At 31.8% G+C, this 16,530-nt stretch overlaps 1 protein-coding gene across 1 annotated transcript; it reads right to left on the bottom strand.

Moving 5' to 3' along the window:
• Window positions 1–3,069: 3,069 nt before the first annotated feature.
• Window positions 3,070–8,411, bottom strand: LOC122608432. Its single transcript, XM_043781541.1, has 13 exons — window positions 7,894–8,411; window positions 7,163–7,312; window positions 6,864–7,076; window positions 6,338–6,427; window positions 6,128–6,244; window positions 5,721–5,990; window positions 5,493–5,649; window positions 5,009–5,086; window positions 4,730–4,830; window positions 4,480–4,650; window positions 4,047–4,121; window positions 3,723–3,830; window positions 3,070–3,622 (listed from the first exon to the last, which is right to left on the bottom strand). The coding sequence occupies exons 1-13, from the start codon at window positions 8,335–8,337 to the stop codon at window positions 3,275–3,277; spliced, it is 2,322 nt and encodes a 773-aa protein (XP_043637476.1). The 5' UTR covers window positions 8,338–8,411; the 3' UTR covers window positions 3,070–3,274.
• Between the last annotated feature and the right edge of the window lie 8,119 nt (window positions 8,412–16,530).

The following is a 16,530-nucleotide window of genomic DNA, read 5'->3' as shown; positions in this document are numbered from 1 at the left end:
AAAACAACTAGGAGGGAGTAAGCACAAAGCTTAGTGAGCAATATAAGCATTAAGCAAGTAACTTAACAACATCTTATCAATGGCAAACATAGGGATTTACAACTCTTATCTTGCAACGGATCCGTGCATATGCAGCATATAACAACTTAGCACTTAACAACTTTAATCTAGCAATAAAGCTAGAATATCCTATGATGCAAACAACTCTTACGGTTAGTCACAACACATGTAACATAACTATCATATGACTATATGACACCTCGGGGTCATATAGTCTCAACTTAACTGTCTTATGACTATATGACACCTCGGGGTCATATAGTCATCCAACTTGTCTAATCTTCATATTACTCACCTTTTTACGACCAATAGCAATAATCATCAAAAATGCTTCCAACTCGTCACCTATATACATTAACATATAAAATCATCCATAGAAACACATTAACAACTTTTTGTAATCAATTCAACTCTAATAACTCAATAAGACCACTTTGACTTTTAAAGCCAAATGGTCACATATTACTACTAGTTTATTTATCGTCTGTTCTATCGATTCTTTAACTATCCTTCTACTTTATTCACGTTGATAACATCATAACCAACTTCCTAACATCACTTTTTATCCATGTTGGACACATTTGACCAGTTTGACTTTTAAGATCATACTTCACCATTAGTTACTAACAATAGCTATAATTCAACTTATGTAATTTCTACCAAAACAAATCTTTAATTTAGGATTAATACATCTAAATGAACTTGTTCAACCCACTACAACCATGGTTTAACAACCTTTTATTCAATTTCATCTTTTACATAATCATAATCACTAACTAAAATTATCCTCTTTTATAAATTCCTTTCCATAATCTAATTTATTGGTTTCTAGATGTTTAATAACATCATAGGAACAAAACCCTTGAATTAATTTGATTAGTTTCATCATTCCAATCCAAAATCACCAAAACTCTAACTTTTAAATCAATAAATCAAGAACACATACATATCTTTGATTATGGATTAATTTAACACTTGGAAATAGAATTAAAGAGGACGATTGAGGCTTGAAATCAGCCGTGTTCTTGCTATTCTTTCTTTCCCGCCTGTTCATTTTTTTCTACCGAAGGAAGTCTTTTGAGATAGGGGGAAAAGTGGGACGGTTGTTATCAGCCCATATTGCCACGTTTCATTCATTTAAATGGGTATTTACACCGAGTCCCTCCAATCTTATCTATTTAAAACTCCGTTACTTAAAACATAAGTCCCGACACTTAAAATATCCGACTTTTAAAGAATACGGTAGACCGTATTCTAAAATAATATATTATAATAACATAATCATTTAATAATTGTAACAATAATATTATAATCATTGTTAAAGTACCTTAAAACTATGGGGTGTTACAAGTTTTCTAGCCAACCTGCAATGATGCGAAGGTACGGGACGACTTATTCCCCCGAAGATTGGTTGGCTGGTGTTAGGTGTTAAACTTTTGGGGGGTGCTATTAGTCGAGATGTGGGTTTTATTAGCAGTTTGGCTTTTAAAAGAGCAAATTGTGCTGTTGAGTTGATGGGGAACCTTAAATGGTTACGGGACCATCAAAGCGAGCTCCTCCTGCTTCATTCTTATATAGGTGTTGCCAAATTGTTATTTGGTCTTTTTGTTTTCGATAAGGGCATGTGGGAAACATTAGAGGATATTGTTGTTTGTAGGGGTCCCTTTTTCGGGGACTTCCAATGGAGGTTGGAATTTCTTCCAACTCGGTTTGGCGGTCTAGGGATTTGCACAGCCGAGGATGCCTTTCATATGCTTTCGTGGCTTCAAGGGCCCAATTTTAGAGTTTATAAGACCATATACTACGTGAATGCGATAGGAGTGTATTAGACTCAGATTATAGGAGTGCATTAAACCTTTTGCATAGTTTTCTTCCAGATCTTGATCTTGACGGTTTCTATATAAAAGACACCGGCCCTCTTAAAGTCCGAAAATTCTGGCGATAGGCTTATATAGCGAACCGTTAAGAGGATTAAGGAGAAGTTTGATTTCCCCCCCCCCCCCCCCCCCCCAGGGCGACAAAGAGTCGTGTTTGATTGTTTGGGTGCCCCTCACGCTCAGGATTTCTTGTTTGTCACCCCTATCGAAGGCTTAGGACAACACATGCAGTTGTTGAATACCGAGCCATCCTTAAGTACCGATTGATGATACCTTGGTTCCCGGCTGATGAGCCATGTCCAGTATGTCGTCGTAAAGCGTGTTTAGATTCTTTCGGCGAGCATGCGGTCCACTGTAAAGAGCTACGAGGTTTTAAATATCATCATGATTGGGTAAGAGATGTGTTATGTGATGTCCTTAAGCGGGCCGGGATCTCTACCAATAAAGAGGCCCCTGTGACCTTTTTAACTTATCCTTTAGAAGGGAGGTCCACCTTACGCCCGACGGACATTCTTGTGTTTGGTTGGGAAGGGGGGAAATACGCGTGTGTAGACTAACAGGAGTGTCCCCTCTTGTTGGACTCAAGAACCATGGTTTTGTTGCGGGACAGGCCGCACTCAAGGCTGAGTTAAGCAAAGTTGCAAAACACGAGAAAGCTTGCATTGAGTATCAACATGTATGTGTCCCATTTGGTTTTGACACCTTTGGTGTACTTGCCCCGACGCTATACGATAGTTAATAGTAATTCCTCGACTCTTAAGGCCCAAAACGTCGTATTTAGTAGAATCGAGTTTGCTATTCAAATGAGGGTAGCGACGCAACTAGTTGCCCGACTACCTGCCATTGTAATGTAATGACTTTGTCTGATTGGTATATATGTTATTGATATTAGAAAAAAAAAAAGAAAAAAATTTTGGTTAAAGCTTTCAAAATGAGAAAATATATAAAGTTCAGCGAACAATTTTTTGAGTTACCAACAAAATCTTAACACAAACCCAAAATCACCACACAATTTCAAAAATCATACCACAAAACCACTAAATTGCAACACCAACACAGTTTCCAGAATGGCAAAATCGAGTTCCGATTTTCAGTTTTGTGTTATAAGCTGCACATGCAATAAAATCGAAGGTAAAAAAATGTATATGTCCATTCATGCATAAATGTACCTATGGCTAGATAGAATGTCATTCCATATGGCAAATTACAAGCGCAGATGGAGAACAAAGAATTACTAAAATACACATATCGTACATGTATATTTAGGCATAAATTTTACCAATACATATATGTATTGGTACATGTTTAAACATACATAAGTTCTTATGATGGACTTTCTAAAGGCAATTTAAGCACATCTCAGCGCACGAATCACACATGTCGCAACAGTGGCTTAGACATTGAAAGCAAGCGAGGGCGGTGCATAGTTGTGTTAATATAATGGCACATTGGTCGTTTAGTTGATCACATGCCTGGATGAAGCATTTGCAACAAACTCGATCAAGAAAGATGGTCCAGCAAGAGGAAACTGCCTGCAGTACCTTTCCTGCAGCTGGTTCACTTAACTTTAATTCTTCAATTCCTGGAGGTAGATTCTCAGCAGTCGCGGTCAAATTACCAAATCCAACGATTAGATTTATCAGGTACTTTTTCTTCTGATTCTTCGACTTGTTACGCTTCTGCAGCTGCGTTTACGTTAAACGGGCCATGTCAGACTGCAAACTGTGTCCCAGTTTCTATCTAACTAAGCCAAATGATTTACAAAGTGGCTATGCCAAGACGTACCTCTTCTGGTAGATATGATTCATTTGCTAGCTTTAAGTTGTCGTGATGAATCAGAATCATATGAGTGTATTCAGAAGGAACCCTTCTTTGTAAGCTCATTTTTGCAACCTACAACAATGATAAGGGATAAGCAACTCAAATAATCATCAAAGGAAGATTCATAGAGTGAAGAAAGCAAAAGAATCGTAAATAAGTCAAGACACGCGGATAATGTCTTGATAGTCCAAATTTTGAGGGAAACATTTGTAAAAAATCACATAATATTATGGGACTTAAGTAAGATCATTTGCAAGAAATTATACATTAATAGCAAGAAACTAAAACCTTCTCCTGTAGTTCTGCATTTTGGTACAACCATGCTTGTGCTGTCAGCATAGCGATTTCCCTCCTTGCACATACCTAAAAAGTAGATGATTATTTCAAGCCTTTCTTACGCATACAGGGCTACTCTGGATTATTTTCTTCTTTTGTTAACAGGCCCAATGGGTAAAGTATAAAAAGTTTTTATTGTAAATCGACTTATACGAAAGAGTGACTTTTAGTTTAATGTATTTCTAGTTATACTGTAATTTACAAAATACTTCCAAACCGAATGTCGCCTGTATTGGCCCACACTTAAAGTTTACCGCTTTTGACCTTAACCGATTGTGACCCATTATCCAACCCACCCATCTCTCTTCATTTAATATATCTGCTGAAAAGGATAAAACAGAAAGATTATTCTAAACTCTAAAGAGACACAAGTTTAAAAGTCTACCCTTTCTAAAGGCATATCGACAGCCTTTCTCACTTCGACATCAATCTCATGAGTGCTAAGATCACCCAAGAAACCTCTAACTGTTACAATGTTGGGGAAATTCCCTTTGTATCTGCCTGATACAATCAACGGGCTTCTAGACAGTAAGTCTGGAAGACGAGATGGGAATATCTGCAATAAATACAAAAGATGTTAAGCCTAAAAATTTAACAATGAGAAAGTCAGATAGCCACATAAGTCATGTAACGACCTCGTATGACTCGAGATTTTGTAAGGAATCAAGGGTTACATTTGACAACATAGGTGATGTAGCATTGTCAAACAGCCTTTGCATACGAATGCTGATTGAATCTGGTCAAAAAAATTAACAATAAACATGTCATCAACAATGAGTATGCAACAACAGCAACACAAACTATACCCAAATCCATCACGGTTGGGTAAAGAACGGAATACATTTATGGTAGCATATTTCATCGGTCATACATGAAGCTTAAAAGAGGACTTTTATGTGCTTGATGAAACTCACCCACATCAAATGCAAAATCATAGTATCCCTTTCCAATACTTGCAAGCAGTTGCAGGAAATAATGATTGCAGTATGAACCTGAATATAGAGATAATATTGTTTACCAAAAACAGATCAATATATGTAGGGATGGCAACTGGAGCGGGTTGGACAGGTTGGGTAACCCATGTTGGACATTTTTTTTGCAGCTGCGTTGACCCACAAAAACTATTTTTCCTATATTTTAGTAAACAGTAAATACATTCACTATTATAACAATAATACTACATTAATAATCTAAACTTTTTAATAAAGCTATTTAGGAAGTTTTAACCGGGCTTTTCCCATGGACGGTTCCATCCATTTCCCGGGCCACCCCCAAGATATGCCTAGGGCATGAATCAAACCTGAGACCACCTCTTGTGAGGGAACCTGACTCCTTGGCACTACACCAACTTGGTGATGGTCACTTAATCTAAATATAATAGCAACAAAAATGTCTAACCTATGCCAAACGTGCAAATTCGTGGAGAATTCAGCTCTCTGTCCATGATGTGACCTTTCATCATATTACATATTTCCCTTTCATCTTCAACAGCCCCATCGGTGATAAGAAAAATGAAAGGAATTGAATTTTTGGTTTTACCAACCATGTCAATTGCCTGGATTTTTATAAAACTTCTTATACATCGACCATACAAATTTAGAGATCACAGTTTGAGATGATTAGTACCTGCTTTAGGGGAAGCATGAGGTTTGTACCTCCATCAGCAATGAGATCTGTATCCATCCATTCAGTTGCATCCGTAATTGTTTCCTCTGATGCCACCACCAATGATGAAGAGAATGTTTTAAGTTCTCCATTCGATGCTACAATGTTAAAAGAATCTCCTTGATTAAGCTTCCATAGAGATCCTACAATTTCATATTTTGTTTTCTCAAGAGGCACATCTCGCATGCTGCCACTTGTATCGATTACAAACACCACTTCCTTTCTGAAAGCCTATCAACATTCACTAACAACTAATTAACTCCACATTATACAAAGGAAAACAGCAACCAAACTATTATATCTTCATTGAAAAAATATAGTAATTTACATATCTCTTTGAATTGGCAAGAACAATATATTAGACTAACCTTCATGGTTCGGTTACTTCCAGGAAAAAGATAAAAGCAAAACATATCTCTTTGATCATAATCATGTAAAGATGAAGCCTGAAGGAGCAAACCACCAAATATATCATTTGAGTGTACCTGAAAGAATGTGGACAACACGATACCAAATGCTTTCATTAAATGGATCTAAACGTACAATTTAAAGTAAGACTAAAAGATAATAAGAATTACCGAATAAGAAAAATAGAAATCATGAGAAGACCACTTGACAACCTCGGCCTCATAGGAATAGCATATTTGCCCAGCATGTCGTTTTAGTTCCTTTGAAGACAGAAATAAAGAGACTTTTACAATTGGTGTCACAAACAAGAATGGCATAATCATATTGAACAATATAACCAATGATGGGTTAATTGAGTTGAGTCAAGATAAATTTTGATCCTCAATTGGCCAAACGGGCAAAGTTCTAACAAACTATATAAAATGGAAACAGATTAGATGGGTCAAAAGAAGTTTCAAAGTGTATACGAAACTGACTAATAGTATACTGATATAGTTTTTCTAGTCATTTGAGATTGAAAAAATATGAACAAAAGGTGTTTTGGGTCAACCTGAGAGCCCCGACTCAAAAATTACCCATTTAAGCCCAAACCATTTTCGACCCGTTAGCCAATCTGCAGAGTGCAGACCCATCTTTTATATCACCTCTAATCATATGATACGAAAGATACTATTATGAATAAGATTCTTGGCATACCTTTAAAGGATGGCTAGCAATGTTGCATGTAATCTCCGCAGAGGTACCAGAATTCACAGTTAGCAGTATTTTTTCTCTGCAAGGTATTTTCTTGAACACCGGATTTACATGAGCTGGAAAAGATAATGGCACGCTGAGACAGAAATCATCACCTTGATATGACATTTTCTGAGACCATCTAACTTTGACACTTACATTGGACCCTCCTTCAACCTTGGAATGTTAAGAGTCAAACGATAAGTGACTTTTTTTACATAGATAACATCGCAGATCATTATGCAAAAACATTTTCGGGATACCTGCAAGATTTGAAAAGTGTATGTATTCCCTTTCATTAAGAAACCGTCTTTTGTGGTGTCTTGCTCGTCGTCTTTTTCATCTTCAGGTGTTATAAGCTGGGTATAATATGATCTTATGTTGGTCTCAACCTCAACACCTAGAACCGAACCCTGTTAGCCAAACCATGCTTTTTGAGAACTAAAATTCGTAAAGTTAACATCAATAATACTACTTTTTTTTAAAAAAAAAATTCTGTTTTACACGTAAAATTTATTCTACATATATCGACAAAAAAATTTGTGTTTTACATATATAGACAAAAAATAATTGTGTGAGAGCAGATGACCCGTTAATTAACCCTTTGTGTAGGCAAATACACTTGTTCATGTATGGAATTCATAAAATGCAAGTTATCATTTGTCTTCAGCAAATACTAGCAAAAAAAGGCGTCTAAAAGTATTTTTAAAAAAATGAAAGAACATAAAAATATGATAAAATAACATACTGCAAAATAGTAAATGGTCCTCCATATGATAAATGGTACAGTTGAATGTACACCAACTTTTTCATAGAAAGAATTAAATCACAGCTTATTCATAAAGTAGATTAAAGACAAAATAATGTTACAAATACGTACATGTGACCCTGCAGTCATTCATAATGAGAAGATGAAAGAAACAAAATTTAATGTAAATTTTTATAAGAATTTCTTAGTAAACTATCATCAAACGAGAGAATTATAATTAAGTACCTGGTCACCCATGGGAATGGCGATACGACAATCACACAACGCATTGGACGCTAGGCAATGAACGCGCCACGTAGCAGTAAACGTAACAAACGCAGTATCCAACCAACACTCAACATCCAAAGTCGTGGCACCAACCATATGCAAAGGGATCAATGCTGGTGGATCGCAACGTCCGTACACGTAAGGCTGGTAGCTTCTGATATCCGGGTTATCGACTACAGCAGGCTCGGTTATCACAGCATAAGCCATTGGTGCAGTAGGATGATGATGGTTTTGTGGCAGACGATATGCAGAAGCCGAGGAAGAATTGGATAAAGATTTTTCCATGGAAAGCGGTTTTGGAGCCGACATCATGGAAGGACCGCCGTCTTTCCCGTAGTATATTCGTTTGGCAAGACGTAGTCCCATGTCGACTGATCTCGAAAATTCGTCTAGTGATGACATTTTTGTTGAATGTAAGTAATGTTGCAAGGAAATGAAGAAGAAAAAGAAAGAGATGGTTTTTGATACTAGTGTGAGCTAGCTGGTGAGGGAGTAATATATAGCTTAATTTTTTATATATATAGCAATGTCACAAATGGGAAATATGATAGTAATAAATTAATTTTTTTAGTAGAAAGAAAGAAAATAAAAGCAAATAATTCTTAGAAAATGGGAGCAGCCTCTCTTCTTAGGTTTGGTAGAGGTAAGTCTGAGTACATCTTAACCTTCCTTAATTATACACCATCGAGGCTCAAAACCCGCAAAGGCGACATTTAGCATTTTCTTTCTTTCTTTCCAGTTCTACCAAAGGTAGAAACACACGTCCAGCTTTACTGGACATGAGAATCGAACTCACAATCTCTGTCTGTAAAGCCAAGAGCATCAACTATTGAACCCAGTTGGTTTGAAAGAAAGAAAGTGAAATGTTAAAAAGGTTTGGGGGTCACATACTCTTTCTGATGTACGTACTTGACTTTTGATGCATTTTTTAACTTGATTTGATTTGATGTGATGATGACAAAATGTATAATAGGATAAGCTTTTGTTGATGATCACGTTATTTAAGGCTAACGGATTAATTATGGCAGCTATTAAAATGAACTACATATATGTTATCATCGTATAGTATTAGGAGATCGATGATTAATAAGCTAATTAATAAACTTCAAGTAAAAATAAACGAATCATTTTTTAAAAAAAAAAAATTTATATAAAATCAAAGCTATATTTTGGAAATATCCTTAACAGATAATGTTTCCTGCAGCAGTGCATGCAGCTTGTATAAGAACCTTTAACTTTTAGAATATTTCTTGTACCAGTGAATAACGCCTTCAATATTTGTGATCTAAATTCATAGAAAACGAAAGTTTGTAAAAAACTTAGAAAAATAGCTCATTCATGTAACAATTAGACAGTTAAATGTCAAATCCTAACATTAATTAGAATTGTTTCTCAGTGGACAAATATATTATGGCTGCAGTTTTTATGGTTCATATATGATGAAATAAAATGTCAAATCCTGTCAATATTCTTTTAGAATATTACCTCTTCTTTATTTTTCTTGATTTTTAGCTTAAAAATATGGGAAAATCAAGTATGCTGTGAACGCAAAAAAATTTTGGTGGGAGATGGGTTATAAATGAAAGGGACAGTTTTACGATTATCAAACTATATAAAGTTTAAAATGACAATTTCACTTGACTACTTTTCTTTATGAACTTTATATATGATTTCCCAATATATATGTCATTATTCATGGATAGAGGCTTTCAAATTTTAAATACTTGAATAGATAACTATTACTTTAAAAAAATTCACATGGCAAATACACTAGACTTCTGCCAAATTAAACATCGAACCTAACATGTTTGATTGTTTGAGGTTTAAACTTATATAGTATATTGATTACTAACATACGGATGATTCACGTTATCTTAATTACGATCATTAAGTATCATAAATTTAATATCGTGTTATAACAAAATTAAACATCGAACCTAACCAGTTCTAACAAAATTGTACTCGTATAAAATATCGTGTTATAAACTTATAACTAGATTTTAGACCCGTGTCCAACACTGGACACGAGACTTACAACAATATTAATAGGGTAAATTACAAAAATCATACATGAGGTTTGTTTAAAACTACACTGGTTACATCTACAATTTAAAAATTACGCGAGACATACCCATAGTTGTCAAAAACTTACACTGACCATACCTATCGCTGACGGTCGTCTATTTGGCCGTTAAGTCAAGTCACGTGTGGTGCATGTGAGGTATCAAAATCGTAATTTCAAATATACTTCGGGTATCATATGTGTAATTTACCCTAATAAAAAATTATTAAGAATTTTATAGTTTTATTTATACTTCAATTATTAAGTTTGGTAGATATTAAAAAAAAAGATATGAAATTTTGCTATGAAAAAATAGTCTTTATTTAATAAAAAATGTATCAAGAAAAATAATTGATACAAAAATGCGTTTATTGTTATATGTGTCATTATTATTTTTTATATGTGTATATTGAATATAACAAGGATAAGAACCATGAAAAGCCACTAAACTTTTCACTTTTATATTATTTTTTATGATTTATTCTTTTTAATGAAACCTATTTAAAAAGATACGAATTTAAAAAAAAATTAAAAAGCAATAGAATTTTTTCGTATGGTTTTTGTCATCCCCTCAGATAAAAGGCGTAAAGCAAAGTTGAAGACTCGTCACGGTTTTAGAATATACCTCAAATTAGCAATCTATAGCGTTTTGAGTTTGGAGTTCCAGGGTTAGTCGTTAGTTTAACCTTAGAATTTCAAGCCTAAATATGTATCGTTGATGACATCCTTTTATATATTTTCTATTTTTTATTTTGAAATAGGTTATATATATATATGTGTGTGTGTGTGTGTGTGTGAGATTGAATTTAAATATAGAATATAAATACAAATATCATAATAATCTTTTATTAGGGTAAATTACATGGATGATACCTTAAGTATACACGAAATTACGATTTTGATACCTCACATGCACGACACGTGAGTTGACTAAACGGCCAAATATACGACTGTCAGCGATAGGTATGGTCACTGTAATTTTTTGACAACGATGGGCATGTCTCACGTAATTTTTAAATTGTAGGTATGACTAGTGTAATTTCGAACAAACCTCAGGTATGATTTTTATAATTTACCCTTATTAATATTAGATATTAATACATGTAAATAATAAAATCTTATAATTTTAAAGTTGAAGACATAAATAGATAATAAGTGTTCAATTCAAATGTCAAGAATGTTAAGCTAATAAAAAAACTAATATAATAAAAAAAAAAAAACATTGGAAGCCTATACCTTTCTTCATCATTTGAAAGACTTCTTTATAGACGAAATTTGTTTAAGGTGTCACATATTAACAATTTAAAGCTCTTTCTCGACTTAACTCGAGATACTGCAATGTAAAATTGTTCGTGTGTGAAAACCGGGCTTTGTACATAAAAACCAATTTTAATACCATTGTAAAAATAATTATTTTAATTATTTTTTTTATTAATTAAATAAAATTATGTAAAAAAACTAAATAATGACATCAACGAGAGTCAATTTGATAAAATCGAGCGATATGATTGATTAATAAATCATTAGTTCAACTGTCTTTAATATATATTAAAATAAAATTAAATAGTACAATTACTATTAAAATCATAATATATTTACATTAAATTTAATTTATTTATAATTAATAAATTGTATATATATGATAGAACATATTATTGGATATATATTAGTTATTATTTTATTGGATAAATATTAGCTATTATTCTATCGGATAGATATTAGCTATTCTTATTTATTTATTTTATTAAAACTATTGGGTAAAAAGTGTAAATTTGTGACGGAAAAAAAAATATAAACTAAAGTCAAAATTGAAAACAAAAGTCAACATTAACAAATCGAAAGTTGTGATTGATTAATAAGTTTTTAAAACAACTGTGTTTTAATATAATTAGAGATAATGTGTTCACTCAATGAGTATAGTATACACGCATAATAAAATACATATAATAGGATTCGCTAAGTGTAAACAGATTTTTATTTTATAATAGTGTACAGTTTTTTTTTCACTATATATATATATATATATATATACTAGGTATTTTACCCGCACGATGTGCGAAAATTAAAAATTTTAAAATTTGATTTCACATAAGAAATTATACTCGTAATATTTAAGAATTATATAATTATACATAAAAAATTTGATTACCTTAATGACGTATAAGAAATATTAGCTTGCATAACCTTTCGTGTTCATTGCTTTTCTAGTGGTACAAAATTAATTGAAAGAAAATGAAACAATTGACAAATCCCCCAAAAAATGTTATAAAAATCAACAAAAATAAAAGATAATATAAGAGGTTTAAAAAAGATTTTGGAGGGCATATCTAAAATTCATTCAGAATACAAAGAAAATAGAATTTATTATATTATATTTAATTTATTGTTAATTTAATGTTGAAATAAATCATGTTTATTTAGATTTGATGAATAAACGACTTTGATGGAATACCTTTATCTCTTTTAAGTCATGTTATAAATCAAGTAATTAAATAAATGTTTAAGAGAATTATGAATTGAAAAAAGACGATAAAATATGAAATTAAATCTTTTTGGCTTAAAATATGAAACTAAATAAAATAAGTATTATCATTAAAAAGTATTAGAATGCCACTTAGGATAAATTCAATGTGGCAAGTTTTTAACATAAGTTTAATTTTGAAGATGGCTTTAAAAACATCGGTTAACTACTGTTTTAATATTTATATAGATATTGACAAATGTGTTATTAATGCTTTTATTTAAGACATATTATTAGTTTTGACCATTAAAAGTTGCGGTATTCGTATATAATAATTGTATACCAATTGGAAGAGCATATTAAATTTGGGCCCGGGATATTAAAAATGAGTTTGGAATACAATTTTGGACAACCCATAATCTATATTTATATATCTATAACCTCTTATAAAACATGTTGATTTCTTTTATTTTAAGATAGTTAGCATTTTTTTATACCCAAATTACCTCTATATAGGTTAATTATAATTCTCCTATACATCTAATCTATACTTTTATACTATAAAACAAATAAACAACCCCCTCTTAATTAACTTTTTACATCAATTACGTTTACATCAATTATCTACATCACTCGTCGCCGCTTCCACCATCAACAGTCGCCCCCGCCACCACACCGTTGCCGCCACAACAACCGCCGCTTTACGCGGGTACCTGCTAGTTGGATAAATATACAATATGTCAATATGATGACAAATTGGTTAAACTTTCATTTAAAGTAAGTTAAGGAGAGAACATTCTTGGTGTTCAAGAAAAAAAACACATTAATAAAATGGAAATAGTGTATGAACATTTAAAAATTTTATTTTGATGTATTATAAATCCATAAAACTAATAAATTATATAATTAGTTATCATTATTTAAGTATTTAATAACACATTGATCCATCGAAATTGACAAAATCACCTATTAAAATATATGCATCCATTTTGATGAATGTGCATCCAAGATGGATGCACAAAACAAAAAACGTGATTTTTTCTATTTTGATTCATGAATGTGTTGTTGAACACTTAAATGATGATAATTAGTTATAAATTATGTTAGTTTTATGAACTTATAATGCATCAAAATGAAATTTATAATAATCTCTCATTTTAAGGGTGTTTTCACTCATAATCTAAAAGATATATACAATTGATCACAATTAACTTATATAAATTAGAAGAAAAAGTGATTTAATTTCATAAAAATATAAAATTATCATTTTTATATGAATCATAAATACATGAGATTTTATATTTAAAGAAAATTTGATTTCACATTGAATATAAAGACACTACACTAGTCAGCAAATCCTTATTGAGAGTACTATAATCATTATGATAATTAAAGATTAGAAATTTAAATCGATGCAGTTATTATATACGAGTAGTAATAGATCAAATTAGAAGCATTGATTGTGAATGACTACGCATGGCGAACGATTTCATTAATGTCTGCCATACCTTTGCCTTCTTCCATCCCAAACCAACCCTCGTTCCATTAACTTCCTTTATCAATCATGATCAGGGGTGAAGCTAATAGGAGGATTAGGGGTGCTTAGTCCCCGCCAATCATTCTTGTTTTGTATTTCAATGATAGCTCATAACCAATTAATACAAAGGTCTTTTTGACGCAAGTCACCCCCAATCTATAAATGTATGATTTCTAACCATGTCAGTTCAAGTAGAACTTTTATATTTGGTCTATAAAAGTAAATAATCGTAATAAAATTCTATTTTACTAAAATTTTATTAAATAGCTATGTCATTCACGTTATTATTATATTGTATACAACGATGGGGAAAGAAATACGGTTGAACTCCCTCAACATGAAATCCTGGCTCCGTCTCTGATCATGATCTTGGTTACAATTCAATTTTATTCTATGATATATTATATATTACTATCAAGTTATCCGTGTAATAAGGTGTGATAATAAAAAAATAGAGTGATTGTGGCCGTGGTAAAAGTGGGAGGTAAGTAGCAACTGGTGGTGATAGGATGACGATAAGATATGGGTACGGTTTATTTTACGATACGTAATGACTAATAAGGATTTCTGATTTTTAAGGGCATGGATAATGTATGTCTTTTAAAAGATAATCCTACAAGAAAACTGTGTTTTGTCGTCGCCGAAAGTCCACCAAACGACAAAAAAATCATGACTTTGACTAAAAAGGTCAACTTTGTTTTCGACGTGATAAATGGTAATCTTATATATCATGTAAGAGATGTATTTCGAACCTTACACGTTTTTAAAGTCTTAAGAAATAAAGGGTAGGGGGCCAAAGAAATTATAGATTTAGATTATTTTTAACTGTCAGTTTGATCCGGTGTTTTGAGATTAGCATGCCAAGTCTTGACATAAAATAATAATAAAAATAAACCCTAATGCTTTATAAATAGAGGTAGAAAAACATTTTGTATCTTTGAAGTTAAGAAATTTGAAAAGAGTTGTAAACTATATATATGTACCAGAGAAAAGAAAGTTTTTAGATTATTTACGATGATTATCAAGTATGGCTTACTAGGTAAAAAAAATAAAATAAATGAATAATAAATTAATGTCAATTATCATTTGTCATGTGACAAAAAAAATAGTAAGATGGACAATATAAATGGAAAGAAAGAGTTAGAATTGTATTATTATGCTGTATATATAACATCAACCTGGATTTTTACTTCCTCTAAGTTCTCACCGAGCATGTTTTCGTACAACTTATTTTCGGTGTTAATAGCTTGGGTGCGAATGCTCGACTTGGATCTAAAGCTTGCATTGCTTCTGCCTAGTGGTCATTTTTTATATTATCCTTGGCTCTAGTTTGATTCTAACATGTAACTAGATTTTAGACCCGTGTCTAACACTGGACATGGGTTTACGATATTATTAATATTAGATTTTGAACCATTTAATTTATAAAATCTTATAATTTTGAAGATTTAAGGTTCTAAGTATTATAATGTGTAAGTTGTAGTACAATAATCGCATGCTCGTCACTGTCATTATTGACTGAGACATATTGATTGAATTGTTTGACGTAGTAAGTCCGCAAGACACATACTACAATAATTTCTTTATTATATAAGTTTTTGAAACCAGTTATACTTATAATGTAATATTATTAATAAAATATAATATAATTAAGAATTAAAATATAATTATACTTGTGATCATATACTTGACATTCAAGTATATGTATATCGTCATGATGCGGGCTCTTTTTCAATCACCCGTCTTATAATAATTAGATGACAATTATGATTGTTTTCATTTTCTTTGATAACAATTAGGACTCTTGATTTGAGTGACAATTGTAAGTTAAAAAAATTAAATATAAATAATTTTTGTAACTTTTTTTAGAATTTTTTTAAAAAAATCATCTCAAGTTGATGGTTAAAAATAAATTAAATTAAGTATTGAGAGATAAAAAATGTAAATTGTTGATGGAAAACAAAAAAGTGTAATTTAATGAGATATTTTCTATAATTAATATAAATAATATTATAATAATATATTTGGATAATTATTATTAGAATTTTTAATTTATAGTTTATTTAAATGATGACATAAACAAGAGTCAGTTTGATAAAACTGAGTCATTATTAAAATTAAGATTTTTGTTTACTTATGAACTGAGCTTCTGTCTTGGAGTTACTTTATTCATCATGTATGTATTTAATAAAATTGCTGCTTCAAAAAAAGTTGTACAAAACGAAATGTTATCATATTCATTTTCAATAGGACCGCAAAACTAACTTATCATAACTGATGATGATATACTCGCACACATGACCCGTAACTTTCGAAAACCTAACCTGGACTATGCTAGTTTCAGACCCTGGTCTAGAAATCGAAATTGTTAACATAGGCACGTATATATACTAGATTTTATGCATACGCACGTACATATACTAGATGTTATAGCTATAAGCAACATTTTGTGTATCATGCTAGTTAATATTTTTAGGTCGTGCTATGCACTACCCACTTGATTAAAAGGATCTATCAATAATATGGAAAATACAT

This window comes from Erigeron canadensis, chromosome 7, assembly GCF_010389155.1.
Source record: "Erigeron canadensis isolate Cc75 chromosome 7, C_canadensis_v1, whole genome shotgun sequence".
In the NCBI taxonomy this organism is placed as follows: domain Eukaryota; kingdom Viridiplantae; phylum Streptophyta; class Magnoliopsida; order Asterales; family Asteraceae; genus Erigeron; species Erigeron canadensis.
The sequence above is the reverse complement of the archived record's forward strand: the minus strand, read 5'-3'. Positions and strand labels throughout refer to the sequence as shown.